This window comes from Myotis yumanensis, unplaced genomic scaffold (assembly GCF_028538775.1).
Source record: "Myotis yumanensis isolate MYYU_CA2020_CCGP unplaced genomic scaffold, mMyoYum1.0.hap1 SCAF_17, whole genome shotgun sequence".
Taxonomy (NCBI): domain Eukaryota; kingdom Metazoa; phylum Chordata; class Mammalia; order Chiroptera; family Vespertilionidae; genus Myotis; species Myotis yumanensis.
In genome coordinates, this window is record NW_027223768.1 from 25,721,035 (window position 1) to 25,737,421 (window position 16,387).

Genomic DNA, 16,387 nt, shown 5'->3' on the forward strand with positions numbered 1-16,387 from the left:
TTCTGTTTCCACTGTGCGTACCGGTTCCGGCCGTCAACCACCCAACCGAGCCAAGACTACAATACCCAGCGTGCACCGCTCCGACGGGGGGGACCTTGGAGTTCCAAGTCCTAGGAGAGAGTGAATGCTCCCGAGTGGTAATCTGGAGCCGAGTGCAGAACTACATTTCCCGGCGGGCCTCGGGTTCAGGGGTCTCTTTCCCCTGGCGGGGCCTCTGGAGTCGCCACCGCCGCCGGCGCTGGTAAGGAGCTGGGGGGATTCGTTGACGTTCTGCTGGGCAGGCTCCTCTGGTTAGTGCGGGACCTTGCGGGCAGCCGGCCGTCCTGGGGGTTCCGGGGGCCACTCTGAATGTAAGATGGGGCGGGCGATAGGTGGGCGGACCCGGGGTCCAGCGGGCTCCGTGAAGGGTGTGGTTCTGGCCCGGCCCTGCCTCTGGGGCTGCCCTTGGCTCCGCGTAGGTTCTAGTCCCCGCGGTTTGGGAGCCGCTGGCGAGTTCGCCTGTCAGCCCGGCCGCTTCAAGTTGGTGTCCGCTCCGCATTTCGCACCCTCCCCCGCGCCGGGACCCGATCACTCTCGTTTTGTTTTTATTTTTGCTGTAATCCGCGTATTCCCGGTTTCTTTCGCGCTGCGCCGGGGTTGTAAGCGTCCGGTGACTTGGGCCACCCGCCCCCTCCCCCCTCACGCTGGTATCTAGGCTTTTAATAACCAGAACTCTGAGTGTGCTGAGCTTCGGGCACTTGATGGGTGTCATGCGGGTTCCCTGGGGCACATCCCAGGGAGTCCCCTCCCCCCCTTGGTTCTTGTCTTCCTTGGACTCGGGGCCTGCAGGAGCCTGAGCCGCACGCACTGAGCCCGCGGGGCAGGCAGCGGGGGGGGGGGGGGGGGGGGGGGAACAAGTTTTGCGGCCCTTCTGTCCGGGACGGGCTCGAACGTTACAGGCCACAGGAGAGGGCAGCTGCTTTGAGCCTCAGGTGCAAGACAATTAAAGAAAACGGGGTAAGGACACATTAAAACTTAGGAGGTGTGGCTCACTCTATTTGTCCATTATCCAAGAATCGTTGCAAGACTGGAGGGAGAGTTGAAAGCTTGATTCGGTGTGTCCGTCTAATCATGATTCCAGTGGTTCTCAACCTTCTGGCCCTTTAAATACAGTTCCTCATGTTGTGACCCAACCATAACATTATTTTCGTTGCTACTTCATAACTAATGTTGCTACTGTTAGGAATCGTAATGTAAATATCTGATATGCAGGATGTATTTTGATTGTTACAAATTGAACATAATTAAAGCATAGTAATTAATCACAAAAACAATATGTAATTATATATGTGTTTTCCGATGGTCTTAGGCGACCCCCAAAGGGGTCGCGACCCACAGGTTGAGAACCGCTGGCACTCTAATCATTTCATACCGGCTGGAAAACAGAAGATGACAAGGGTTAGGCGCTGTACATTCTATGGGAGTTTTAGCAAGATTTTTTTTCTTTAATTCTTTATTGTTTAAAGTATTACATATGTTTCCTTTTTCCCCCATATGCCCTCACCCCCCCTTGTGCCTGTGTCCATTGGTTATGCTTATATGCATGCATACAAAAAAAAAAGAATTTGTGAGCACGGTTGTTGATCTTGAGACATCCTAAAAAGGAATCTTCCGAGTTTGAAGAATTATATGAAGTGAGTGTATTACTAATCTCTTGCTGCCTAAATTATCCCAAAGTTTAGTGGCTTAAAATGATAAACATTTTTTTTACACCTCGGTTTCAGTAGGTCGGAAATTCACAGATGGCTTTTTGGGTGTCTAGCTCCGGGGTTTCTCATGAGGATATGAAGATACCTGGCAAGGATGTTGCCATGTATCAGCTCCCAAGGTGGCTCACTCACATTCCTGGCACTTGGTGGTTTTTTGGGAAGAGGTGGGCATCTCCATGGACTCCTTGAATGTGCTCATGACCTGGTGGCTGGCTTTCTCTAGAATGAACAGTTCAGGACAGAGAAAGGCAGAAGCCACAATGTCTTAGGTGACCTTGCCACATACTGCCATTTAGCAATATCTTACTGGAAACACAGATCAGCCCTATTTATTATGTGAGAAGAGACCATTCTGGAGGCTGACCAGCACAGGAGGTCTTCTCTCATTTAGTTTATATTTTGATTTTTACAAAATCAATGTGAATTTCACATTTTATCCATATATATAAAAGGCTAATATGCAAAGTGTCCCCTCAGGAGTTTGACTGGGAGACTGGGAGTTTGATCACTAGCTATGACATGTGCTGACCACCAGGGGGGTGGCATGGAATGAAGGAAGGCCCCGATTGACCCTGATCGCTGGCCAGGCCTAGGGACCTTATCCATGCACGAATTTCGTGCACCGGGCCTCTAGTATAAGTATAAAGCACTTGTCATGGTAAATATACAGGTGTTTTTCCTTTAATAGTCCACTATCTGCAGTGTTTTTTTCAATTTGTCTTTAGGATAAGAGGTTTAAATTTTAGCATTATTTTGTTGTTGTTGTTTTAAATATATTTCTGTTGCTTTCAGAGAGGAAGGGAGAGGGAGAGATAGAAACATAAATGATGAGAGAATCATTGATCGGCTATCTCCTATTGGGGATCAAACCTGGGCAGGTGCCCTGATCAGGAATCAAACTGTGACCTCCTGATTCATAGGTCAATGCTCAACCACTGAGCTACACTGCCGGAAGCCGGTCCATCCTTGCTGCTTGACACAGTCGCTGCAGGAAAGAAACATCTGCACAGCATATGTTTCAATGGACCTGGCATATATAGCATACTGTTCTTAATATGTTTGCTCCCTTTAGCGCCATGTGTTTTAACCAAGGTCACCTCTCTGAGAAAGGTTGTTTCCCCAGGTGGGGATCTTTCCCTGAGGTTAGGGAGGGGATACAACCCCTTAATTAAGTGCCAGGCGGGTAGTTAAGCTACATAATCTTTACTCCCTGGAATGGAGATAAGAAATGCCCTAACCTTTGTAATAGAAATTGACAGGATTAAAATCGGCTGGTATAAATGCGGATGTAACAAGACAATAAACATCAGATCCTGATCAGTTCCTAACCAGAACTCCGACCAGAACTTTGGCTGGAGATCCTGGCTATAGGTCCTGACTAGGCTGCTGATCAACTGAAGGCTGTCTTCGTGTCATTCCTTCTTCGCCGACTCCGTCCACACCTTTGGGGACCCCTGGACCCGCTGGGATTGGACCCCAGCACTACATCAACCAGGCTTTCCTCTTCATATTCATCAAAGCATTCTAAAAGTTTGATTTTATAATCAATCATTCTTTCGTAGAACTTCACTAACTGATCATAACTGACCAGAAGTAATTGCAGTTGCTTGATTTCTAGCCTTTAGGTCTGTAGTCTCCGTATGTGTTACTACCAGCAATAAACGCTCCTTTGGGCTTTGCTCCTAGCCCACCTTTTATATTTTCCTGTCCCAACAGTCCTGGTGATGTTCCCAGTTTGGGTCTCTATGTCCCAGCACAGGATGCTTTTGGTGTACTATAAGACTGTCTATGATCACAAGGAATGACTATATTCGTCTTAATGCTTTCTGGGGGGGGGGGGGGGGGGGGCAGAGGTTCAGAAACTAACAGTATTGACTTGATTTGGAGCAGGGCTGGAAAGGTGGGACTGGTAAGGGAAAGTGACCGAGCCTGAAATGGGCCAGAGTTGGTAGTGGCTCAGAATTAGAGTAAATATTCTAAGGAAGAAAACAAATCACGTGTTCTCTCCCTCAGCAAGCATTTATGAGCACCTCCTACGTTTTTAATACTGCATACTCTTCAGGGAGCTCAGGGTAGTAGGAAGACAACTATGTAAGCCAGTATTTATTTAGGCCCTACTATGCTCTACCTGGTGCAAGGCATTTTAATATCCATTGTTTCATTTAAGTCCCTCAAAACCCTCTGGGACAGGTTATCTCTGTTTTACATCTAATGAAACTGGGACTCAAAAAATGTGTGTGATTTGCCTGAAGTCTCACTCAGTGAGTGACAGTGGGTGTGTCAGGAAAATGAAGACTTATGACTAACTGGTTTTGAGGTGTAGGTGGGACAAAATGCAGTAGTCCTGCAGGCAGTAGAAAATGATGATCAGATGCTCGAGAGAGAAGTCAGGGCTATGGGCATAGTTTGGGGAGTCATTCCTAAAGTAAGATGAAGTTGAAGGAGAGGATAGATTATTATGAGGGAGAATCCTCATAATGGAACAGTGGGAGAATCCTATTATCTTAGGAAAGGTTAGCAAATGGAAATAATTTTGTAAAACTCCAGTCTTTAAATAGCTGAAAGAAGAATAATTTCTAATGTATTTTTTGTGGTGGTGTTAAAATACACATAATGTGTTTTTAATGTTTATTTTAGCTTTTCAAAATGTCCAAAGAAACTTGTGAAAAAAGAGAGAAGTCTCAGAGAAAAGATACCACCTCATTACCCAACTTTGATGAAGTAAGAATTCTTTTATTTACTAACCCAAGGACACCCTTTTAACAGTTTATTTTTGTGTAATGTAAGGCATACTCCTCCATTTTAAAATGACATATGTAACTCTATTGTTCTGCCCTTCTGGCCCAGAAGTCATTTGCTTTTCCCACTCTCAACTTTTGTTATTTTATTTATCCCTCACAACTCCATCAGGTAGGTACTACTATTGTCCTAGTTACATAAATGAAGAAACTGAAGCTTAGAGAGGTAAGTAATTTGCCTTGGCATTCCTGACTTCAATTCTGAACGTCCTCAAAATCCTCCTTTTCATAGAAATAACTCTTCGTTAGACCATTTTCCACATCTTCCTTCTGCATTTACTCAGCATTGAGGATATTTTTCTCATTGACTTTTAAAGAGAGTGGAAGGAAGGGAGGGAGGGAAGAGAAAGAGGGCTGGGGATTGAACCTGCAACCCAGGTACGTGCCCTTGACCGGGAATCAGACCCGAGACCCTTCAGTGCTGTGAGACACTTCAGTCACTTCACAACACTGGCCAGGGCCAGCAATTCCTAAATTGATCTCCTTGCTTCCACCTTTGCTTCCTTGTGTTCTCAACACATCAGCCAGAGTTATCCTATTAAAATGTAAGTCAGAGCATTATCACCCCTTTACTCAGTACTTTCTAGTGGTTTTCCACTTCATCCAGAGTGAAAACTAAAGTCCTTGCTGGGCCAACCAAGTGACCTACTCGTCCCATCTCTTCTCCCTTTCATTCCAAACCCTTTGTTTCCTCCACCCCATGGCTTCCTTGCTGTGTTCCAGCAAGCCAGCATTCCTGCCTCAGGGCTTTGCCCCTGCTGCTATTCCCTGTGAACTGAAAACACTTACCCTACATAATCACATGGTTTGTTCCATCCCTTCTTTAGGTCTTTACTCTTTAAAATTGCAGCTCCCTCAGCCCCCACCTCCCAATATTTCCCTTATTCTTTTCTCTGCTTCCTCCCTCATCCCCCATAGCATAGTGTGACACACTGAATACATTATTTGTAAACTCCTGCTCTAGATTTTAACCTCCTGAAGGGCAGGGACTTTGAGAGTTTTTTCATTACTCTGTCCCCACTGTCTACGTCTTTTGCACATGGTAGGTACTCATAATATATTTGTCTTGGATCTGTTGAATCAGTACCTAGGGAAAAAGAACTGGATATATGGGTTTTATTTATAGAAGACTGGTTCCACCATGGCCTAGACACCTCCCAGTGCCCTTACCTGCGCTGTCAGATGGCCTTCTGCTGTAACACTTGTATCCTACCTCATCTCTAGTTTTAGAGCACCTAGCTCTCCTGTCTCTGGTTGAGTCTCCCTTCTAGTTGGGTTACCCTTCCTCTTAACTGTTTGTGTGCCTTTGAACATTGTTCTCCTCTGAAATTTACTATTAATGTAGAAAGAATGTTGATTTATGATAGTGATGAAATAATGTGCTTTATTTTGTGCTTTTCTTTCCTTTTTTCCAAATGCCATTCTTAGGATAAGAAAGAAAAAACCTCAACAAGTTCTACTAGCTCATCTTGCTCTGTAAGATCAATTTCATCAGAGAAGAGAAAACTGGTGAGTGTTTAAATACTATAAATAACTCGGAAAATTATTTATATTAAAGTTTGAATGTACACTTAGGAGGCTTATAATATAAATTCACCCCTATTTTTTCATTAGTTTTTTTTTTGCTGTGTGTTATACTTTTTGATAGCCAATGGAAAGAAAACCAGGTTGATTTTTTTTTTTCTTCCTTCTACTCACCAAAAAGCATTTATCAAGTTCCTTATTTCTTTGTGCTGATAGAACCTATCGTTTGGGATTAGACTACATGGATATAAATTTAGACATTTTTTTACATATTTTCCCATATATGGTTGTATTTATCTTTACAATTTCCTTTTGAAGTAGCCAAGGCAAGTAGCCAAGTTCTCAGTGTCGTTGGTAGGTTCTGGGACTTTAAATAAACAATTTATAATGAAATCAATTTACTGTAAGCTAATTGATACAAATACAGTTAAGTTCCTACAGCATCTCATCAATGTTATAACAAAGCAATGAAGGAAACAATGTTATTAGAGGACCTGCTATGCCCAGTGACAAAGCCAAGTTCAAAGTTCTTTCCATCCTCACACAAATAATTGGAAATAGTGATAGCAGACTAAACATGTGAAGCTGGTGCGTGGGTGATTGGTGAAGTGTACTTACTTCATTCAAGTTGAAGTTAGGTTTATATCAAGATAGCAACAGAGTTGTGGGTACTACGAGAAATTAGTGAAAGTTCCATGAATGCAGAATTGTGTTTTTAAGAAATTGTTTGTTTTCATATAATGAAACTGCTATTTCAACTTACTGTTACTGTATTAACCTTCTTTAAACACTGATTTCATCATATTTTGTCTGTGTTAAAAACCTTCACTCATTTTTTAGTTTGTCTTTCAGGACGCTCTTAAATTTGATCACACCCTAACTCTTCATTTTTCTTTTTTCTTCTGCCTCAAAACTTCTGCTTCTAGCTAGGCTGGTTTATTTTGTCTCTACTGAATTTGTTCTAATCGTCTTTAGCTTTTAGAATGCCTAGTACTCCTAGCCAAGAATGCCTTTCTTTTGCTCATTAATCTTGATTCAATGTATATTCAATCTTTAGCATATATTTTGCCCACTTTTGTTCCAGGAATGTTTTAACTTTTGGTGGTTGATGTTTTAAAATATATATATATATATATATATATATATACACATATATATATATACATATATATATATATATATATATTATTGATTTTTTACAGAGAGGAAGGGAGAGGGATAGAGAGTTAGAAACATCGATGAGAGAGAAACATTGATCAGCTGCTTCATGCACACCCCCTACTGGGGATGTGCCTGCAACCAAGGTACATGCCCCTGACCGGAATCGAACCTGGGACCTTTCAGTCTGCAGGCCGACGCTCCACTGAGCCAAATCGGTCAGGGCAGTGGTTGATGTTTTAAACACTTTACAACTTATTGTCTCCTTTTCTGCTTTGATGCTTAATTGTATCCTTACATTAGGCTATTTGTACTTCTCTTCTACTTCTCTTTATTGTTTTACTATATAAGCTCTTTCGGAAAGGGACTATATCCTGTTTCTCTCTTATTTTTCTTGTGTCAAGCCCTGTTTCATCAAAGTACATAGACAGGGTGGCAGAAGAGAGAGTCGACTGATCTGGTTTCTAGTCATGGCTCTGCTGCTGCCCTGCCCTGTGACATTGCAGAAGAGAATTTGCTCCGCTTGAGCCTTGCCTACTGTATCTGTAAATGGGGGATGATAATGATGTCCATTCCACACGTTTATTGGAAGGATTCATTAAACCATTGTGTCCGCCAATTCACTGCCACGTAGTCATGGGAAAAAATTGTCTGCCAGTCTCTTTGCCCTGTAACTGTGGTGCCACTGCACAACTTATATGTCTTTAATGATAGATTTTTTTTCTCCTCCAGAAATCAGATCATATAGATATTGTGAACTGTAATGTAAAAAGAAGACATGAACTGAAAAGGTAACTTCCCCCCTTTTTACTCTTTTGGTCTAGAATTGTGAGACTAAATATTTAGACTTGCAAAATCCTTTACTTACTTTGATTAGTACTGTTTTGAATGCAGATATTTCTAGGTGCATCACAGATAATGATTTTTGAATTTTGTTAATATAAGTTCAAGGAAAAGTGGAGTGAAATAAAAAGTCTATCAGAATTCTACACTATATAAAAGACACTTTCAAATAGAATGTAGATTAAAATGTAGATTTTTATCTCAAGTGATTTGATTTTTCACACCTTTATAAGATACATACCTTCATTACGTAGAGTAATAGAAGTTAGGAGGCTGATTAATAAAATTTGGATAATTATCTTCTTTAAAAATATTTTTATTGATTTCAGAGAGGAAGGGAGAGGGAGAGAGAAAAGCATCAATGATGAGAGAGAATCATTGATTGGCTACCTCCTGCATGCCCCCCATTGGGGATCGAGCCCACAACCCAGGCATGTGCCCTTGACTAGAATCAAACCCAGGACCCTTCAGTCCACAGGCTGATGCTCTATCCACTGAGCCAAACCAGCTAGGGTTGGATAATTATCCTATCTAATAAAAGAGTAGTATGCAAATTGACCATCACTCCAACACATAAGATGGCTTCCCCCATGTGGACACAAGTTGGCCAGCAGGGGAGGGCAGTTGGGGGAGACCAGGCCTGCAGGGGAGAGCAGTTAGGGGTGACCAGGCCTGTAGGGGAGGACAATTGCGGGAGGGAACCCAGGCCTACAGGGGAGGGCAGTTGGGGGCGACCAGGTCTGCAGGGGAGGGCAGTTAGGGGCGACCAGGCCGGCAGGGACGTTAGGGGCAATTGGGCCGGCAGGAGAGCAGTTAGGTGTTGATCAGCTGGCAGGGGAGTGGTTATGGGGTGATCAGGCTGGCAGGAAAAGCAGTTAGGGGCAATCAGGCAGTCAGGCAGGCAGGCGAGCAGTTGGGAGTCAGCAGTCCTAGATTGTGAGAGGGCAGTCGGACATCCCTCAGGGGGTCCCAGGTTGGAGAGGGTGCAGGCTGGGCTGAGGGACACCCCCCCCCCCCCGCACAAATTTCATGCACCGGGCTTCTAGTTACCTTTTGCTTAAGTTAAGGGCACATTTTCTAGCCTTTGGTTACCCCATAGACTTGTCCACAAAGTCTTTGTGAGGAAGAAGAAAAAAATTTTAAGAATAGAATATAAAATTTTTAAAGAATGCATTGAAGTTCTGCCCCGGCTGGTTTTGCTCAATGGATAGAGCATTGGCCTGCAAACTGAAGGGTCCCAGGTTTCATTCTGGTCAAGGGAAAGTACCTCGGTTGCAGGCTTCTCCCTGTCCCGGGTCCTGCTCGGGGTGCGTGCAAGAGGCAACCAATTGATGTGTTTCTCTCACATCGATGTTTCTCTCTGTCTTTCCCTCTCTCTTCCACTCTCTCTAAAAATCAATGGAAAAATATCCTTGGATGAGGATTTAAAAAAATCTAAATTTATGCAAAAAATCCGTGATGAACAAAATATAAAATTTAATAAAGGCAAGTCCCACAGCATATCAGAACCTGAAACAAAAAATATGCACCTAATTAAAATAAAAAAGAATGCAGTGAAGTTCAACTCGGCTTCAGCATTTACTCAAAATCTGTTATTTAGCTTTAGCCCTTGCAATGCTGAATAGTTGAATGCCTACTTAAAAATATTTGTGCATTTATTGCATATTTGGTAGACTGACATGTTTCTTAGTCATTTCCAAAATTTTAACATTTATCTTGTACTTGATGCTTTGCTATTATAAATAATCCTGAATTGAATCTTTTTTTTAGTTTATTAATTTTTTTTACCATGATAATTTCTAAAATGAAAATTACTGAGAAATCAAAGAATAGGAACATTTTTAGAATCTTTAATTATATTTTCAAATTCCTTTTTGGAACTGTAATCATTTTGTATTTCCACCAGCAATATATGAGAGAGGATCCATTTTTCAACTTCTTGCTAATACATGTTATTTTAAAATCTTTGCTAATTTGATAAAAGAAAATGGTATGTTCTAATTAGCATGACTGTGATTGCTAGGAAGTCAGATTTATTTTCCCAAATGTTTATTAGCCTTTCCCTTTTTCTCTTTCATTCTTGTTCTGTTTATGGGCTATTCTAGAGTCTTAATACTTTTTGATGAGCTTTTTATCTTCTAAGGCTAATAAGCTGCCGTATATATATATGCCGTATACATATATATATGTAGATATATGTATATACACACATATACATATATCTACATATGTACATATAGATATACAAATATTGATACACATGTGTATCTATATATGTATATATATTATATCAAATTCCATTTTCCAGTTCTTTAAGTTTTATTAATTTTTAATATGCTAAAATGTGAAAGTAAATAGTCATTTACATTTATTATTTTCCCTTGTGATTTTTCCCCATGGCTTTTAAGTTTAGGAAGTTCTCTACTAAAATAAATCAGACTAAAAAAAATAAATTAGATAAATATTTTTCCCCTGTGGTTTTTAAGGGTTTGATATGAAGTATAGCAATTATGATAATAATTATTTTGCGCTTAAATGTTTCATCTATTTGGAATTTATGTTCTCAAGTTATTTTATAAAGATTTAAATTTGTTGTGTTGTGTTAGAAAACCAATTATTCCAATACCAGTTGAGTAATCCTTTTCATTTAATTCCTAATGTAGTAATTTCTACTTTTTATGAGTATGTGTCAGGCTAGTTCTGTTATTTCCTAACTAAAATGATACAGTTCAAATTATGTACAATCGTGTACAAGTGTAATGTAACCTAGGTTTCTGTGCTGCTTTACAGACTGAATGTAGACACTGACACTCTAAGAAAGAGACCAAAAATCAATTCGTCATCCCAAGAACCTATTAAACTTCAAGAAGCATCATATTCAAATGATAATCAAATTATTTCACAAAGTCCTTCTTCAAATGGAACTGAAAAAGATATAAGTAAATGTGTAGATTTTAAAGATAAAGACATTAAATTGATAAATGTTAGGAGTAACCTTGACCATGGAGTTAAAAACCTTAGCATTCCTAAAATTGCCAAAGATGTGAAACCTAAAGCTGAAGGCCAGGCAAATGAAAAACTACGGCCTCATTTACTTGCTCACAGGCAGAAGATGAAAGATCTCAAGAAAGAAAGGCACAATAGATACAGAGACACTTTTGAAAGGTGTGTTTTGGAAAAGTGCAAGAGAATCCAATTTTCTCAGGATTATAATTCCAACAAGATATTTAAGGAACCCCAAGAATCTAGAAGAAGGAAGGTCAGTTTCAAAATCCCAGTAAAATCCCACAATACCCACCAGAAGCCTGTAGAAGAAAACATTTTCCTTTTAGAGTCAAGCAAGTCAACGACTAAGCAGAAGAAAAAAGGATGCCTCGAAAACTTTCAGGTTTCATTAAATTTGATGAAGCAAAAAAGTAAACATTTGTTTTCAGATTTTACTTGTAAGCAGGCTGTTTGTGAGTGGAAAGGAAAATATCATCTTGAGCATCAAGAAAGTAATGATTCAAGTTCTAGTGAACACCAGACCCAGGTAAGGTACTACAGAATAGAGAATGTAGGTTTTAGCAAAGAGTAATATTGTTCCCATTACTAATAATGATCACAGAGGACTGGTTCAAATTTAGTCAGGAAGATATGTGCTGGTTCCTGTATTTGACCCCTTTAATTCCATGTCTTTAGGAAGATATCCTGGCAAATATCAAAGATCCATAATAGAAGGGAATGTGTAAAAATGTAGAAACACGCAATTACAGATAGTCCTTTAAAAAAAGCACTATTACCCTTTACATTTTGGCTCAGTGGATAGAGCACCAGCCTGCGGACCAAAGGATCCCAGGTTCGATTCTGGCCAAGGGCACATGCCCAGGATGCGGGCTTGATCCCCCCGGTAACTGGCGTGCAGGAGGCAGCCAATCAGTGATTCCCTTTAATCATTGATGTTTCTATCTCCCTTCCTCTCTGAAATCAATAAATAATAATAATAAAAAGCACTATGGCCCTGGCCAAATGGCTCAGTTAGTTGGAGTGTCGTACTGTACACCGAAAGGTTGCGGGTTTGATTCCCAGTCAGCACATACCAAGGTTTGGGTTCGATCCCCAGTTAGGTGCATTCAGGAGGCAACCAATCAATGTTTCTCTCTTTATATATCCCCCTTCCTCTCTCTAAACTCAATTTAAAAAACCTATTCTCTGGTGAGGATTAAGAAAAAACAAAAACACTGTGGCAGTCTCTCCTACTCTTCTTGAACCCCAGGTACTATAGAACACCCAGAAAGATGAATATTAAGTTGTAGAGGAGACATTTTTGCGTGATTACTTTGTAGTTATTGGAATTAAAGTTCTTTATAAACTGTTCCTTTGATTGCAGCTTTATCTGACTTAAAGTCATTTAGACATAGAAGCAGTAAGTAAACATTCTTATCTTGAAAATATTGTCTTCAGCATGTGGTTGACAGTAGAGAATCATCTTAGTATTATGTTGTTTTGTTTTCCTCACAAATTTTTCAGTACATAATTATTTTCCTAAAATAATGATTGTACTTTACAAGGAAATAATTGTATTTTCTGGAAGTAGTAATCCTGGTATGCTTTCCTAAGAGAAAATACTCCTTTTGTTGCCTAGATTTTATAGTCCTTTGATATAGACCTTCCACAGATTGCACTCTATCTCCAGCTTTACAAATTAATGTTCTAGAAATTAATGGTTTATGTACTACTTTTATAAACTTAGTACTTAAAAGTCTGTGAGGTAGAAACTCATCTTGGTTATCTGACCCCAATGTCAATGTTGCCAAGGTTAGACAATCCCACTGTAGGTATATGCTTCATTCTAAACTAATAAAATTACTTTTCATTTCAGAGTTTTGAAGCACAACATTGTGAAGCAGAACATTCTTCGGTGTCATATGAAAGTATTCCAGATACAGATCAAGAGGTTAATAATATACTTATCTACTTCTAATGTTTTTAATGAAATTAAGTCAAACAGTTTCTATTTTAATAAAAAATAATGACTTTATATGAAGTATATACGGGTAATATGAAAATAACACCAATATCTGTCCTAAATCAGTATGTAAGTTCTTATGAAATCATGAATAACTTTTTGGAAAAGTGTTTACATTTTCTTAATCACCTTTTTGCTTTTGTTTCTAATCAACTTGAATCTGTTTTTGAATAAAGAGCATAGAGCCCATTGCCCACAAGTTACATAACTTTTGATTTAATTATATCAGGCTTTTGCATGCTTTATGCCTGGACTTGCCAAAATGCAGTTTGATGCTAACATTTTTTTTTTTTTACCATTTTTAAAAAATCTGAAATAAGATGAAAATGTTATTCAGTGAAAGCAAGAGTGCAGTCATATTTATTATTTTTACCTCCTGCATCATTTTCCCAGCTAGAATCTCCTGATTGAACGTCATAGAATTATTGCATATTTTGTGTTCCTTAGTCCTGAATTGAAATTAGATTTATAGAACAATGTATTTTCCTATTTTTAAGAAGACTTTAAAACCCATATTGATTGTGATGGGTTTTTATTTATGACAGTCAGTTGTATTTTTCTGTCTTGTGGGCAAGTAACCCTTGATTTTCCCCTTTGCTCTAAAGCTATATTTAGATTTTAGTTTTTCTTTTCTTTTTTTAAAAAAATATATTTTATTGATATTTTACAGAGAGGAAGGGAGAGAGATAGAGCGTTAGAAACATCAATGAGAGAGAAACATCGATCAGCTGCCTCCTGCACATCTCCCACTGGGATGTGCCGGAAACCCAGGTACATGCCCTTGACCGGAATCGAACCTGGGACCCTTCAGTCCGCAGGCCGACGCTCTATCCACTGAGCCAAACCGGTTTCGGCAGATTTTAGTTTTTCTTAGAAATCTCAAGCAGAGCACTCATCTAGATATAAATACATTTGTCTCCTAAAATACTTATAGTAAGAATGGGGATGAGAATAACTTAATGTGAGGGTCTACTATGTACTAGGCTCTGTGGGAGAAACTTTGTAGCATTTTTTTTAATCCTCCCAAAAATAGTAAAAAGAAATAGATATTTAACATTCCTATTTTGTAGATTAACAAACTGGGACCCAAGGTGGTTAAATACTTTGCTTGCCTAAGGTTACTGCAATATTAAGAGAAGAACTTTTTAAAAACCCTGTATATGTTTATAAGTCTGTATTCTTTTACCATGCTACATCCATATTTTTGTCAATGTTTTTCTTCCCATAATCCATCTCATCTTAAGTGAATTAATTAAGAATTCATTGCTTTCTAATTAATCTGCAGAGTAAATAATTGAAAATATTTTACTGCGGGTCTTTTACAATTTAGATGCAGATCGTAGAAGAGCTTCATGCTGCACGTGTGGGGAAAACTGTGGATTTGCCTGTGGTCCCTCCTCCTGGAGAGTTATCGAGCATGGAGATTGACTTGGTAGAAGATGCTGTGCATTCCTCTGCTGGTATATCCGATATCCATATGATGACCATATTTATAATCTCCTGTGCTTTCTTAATGAATACGCCGACATTCAATTTTGATAATATTTTGGTGAAAAATGTTAAAATGTGCTCATTTGAAATTATAAAGAACGATGTATTTCTTTTAGCTATAGGAGTAGGTCTAATATTTGTCTTATCATCATTTGTTTTTATATTTCTCACATTATTAGGCAGATATATCTTCTGTTTCTCTTTGTGCCAAGGGGCAGTAGTCAGAGTCAAGTTGTTTTTTATTTCTGCTATTAATCATAACTTTTAACAACTAAGTAAAAGCACTGATCAGAAAGAATGCAAATTGCTTGAAGTTATTATATGCCTGGATTTCTTATTTATATAGTAAGGTTTTGATCATTCTTACTAGTGGGAGAAGATAATGATAGATATTATTCAAAATCTATTAATATGCTATTTTGAATTGTATATAAAAATAGTAATGATATATCACATTGACATTGAATTTTTCAATTTATTGTCTTTGTGTATATTAACCTGATTCTCTCACAATGGCCCTATAAATTTATCCATAAGCAATTCATAATATTCTACTGGTAGATTATTAATTATTACTGTTCCTTCTCTTAAGAATTGGAATAAATATATTTTTGTTTTTGTTGTCTGAAGGACTGCCTCTCTTAATGCTATCAAACTTCTATGATATCAAAATTTTAGTTTTTAAAGAAGTCCATTTTAAGTGTCATGAAATCCTAACTTGTCTCTTTTTCTCTAGCAAGTACTGCTTCAGACAAACATCTTCTAATTGTTATTGATACAAATATTCTGATGAATCATCTCAAATTTGTTAGGATTTTGAAGACAACAGAAATCCCAGGTATTTATGAAACATACTTTGAGTTGGTATTTTATGTTAACAGTAATATGGGTATTTCTCCTTCCCCTAGCACATTTCCTTTTGAATATACTATTAAGCATATATTATGCATAATCAGTTTAAATTTAAAAAAAACAAAGAGGTCCTTCTAAGGTTAGCTAGCTATCTAAATGGACTCTTCTTTAATCTTCAATAGTATTTATTTTTGTAACATTCTTTTGACACAACTGTTTTTTATTTCCATTTTTCATATATGTGTGATTTAGTAACTCTAAATATTTCTTGACTTCTAAGACATCTTTTATTTTTTTAGGTTTTGACAGGCTTGTGTTAATAATTCCCTGGGTAGTTGTACAAGAGCTAGATCGTATGAAGGCAGGAAAACTACTGAAATATGCCCAGCACAAAGCTATTCCTGCGGTTCGTTTCCTCAATGACAGTCTCAAAAGTCAAGACAGAAAACTATGGGGTCAATCAATACAACTTGCATCCCAAAAACTTTGTAGGTATTGTTTTCTCATGTACTTCCTGATTAAGATTTGTTGGGATTGATTCATTACTAGAGGGAAATGGTGCAAAACTTTTAAAAATTTATAACCATTGCCATGTAAAATGGCAGGACATAGTGATGGGTTGGGGTATTCTATTAGGCTTGGTTTGAGGATCTTTGATTTTTAATTTTATGCTTCTCCTAGACCTTCTTAGGTTATGTCTGTATTTCACAGATAGTGACGTATGGTTCTGTGTGCATAGTTGTATATAATATACTACTTTGGATTCTTTTAAAAAAATACTATTATTGCCTTGGCCGAGTAACTCAGTTGATTAGAGTGTTGTCCCGATAATGCCACGATTGTGGGTTTGATCCCTGGTCAGGGCACATACAATAATCAACCAATGAATGCACAGCATAAATAAGTGGAACAACAAAAATGGATGTTTCTCTCTAAAATCAATTAAAAAATAAAACTTAAGGTTA

The 16,387-nt window shown here is 38.7% G+C and overlaps 1 protein-coding gene across 2 annotated transcripts in view; it reads left to right on the top strand.

The window, feature by feature from the left end:
- Positions 1 to 125: 125 nt before the first annotated feature.
- Positions 126 to 16,387, top strand: part of SWT1 (SWT1 RNA endoribonuclease homolog) — a 60,203-nt gene continuing 43,941 nt past the window's right edge. Inside the window, exons 1-9 of one of the 2 annotated variants that reach the window (XM_070396037.1) lie at positions 126 to 241; positions 4,386 to 4,469; positions 5,975 to 6,055; positions 7,961 to 8,019; positions 10,862 to 11,603; positions 12,933 to 13,007; positions 14,410 to 14,539; positions 15,307 to 15,408; positions 15,722 to 15,910. In XM_070396037.1, coding sequence (XP_070252138.1) covers positions 4,395 to 4,469; positions 5,975 to 6,055; positions 7,961 to 8,019; positions 10,862 to 11,603; positions 12,933 to 13,007; positions 14,410 to 14,539; positions 15,307 to 15,408; positions 15,722 to 15,910 — 1,453 coding nt within the window. In that variant the 5' untranslated portion in view covers positions 126 to 241; positions 4,386 to 4,394. Of the gene's footprint in view, positions 242 to 913; positions 997 to 4,385; positions 4,470 to 5,974; positions 6,056 to 7,960; positions 8,020 to 10,861; positions 11,604 to 12,932; positions 13,008 to 14,409; positions 14,540 to 15,306; positions 15,409 to 15,721; positions 15,911 to 16,387 lie in introns of those variants that run through there. The other variant, XM_070396039.1, reaches the window with a different exon arrangement.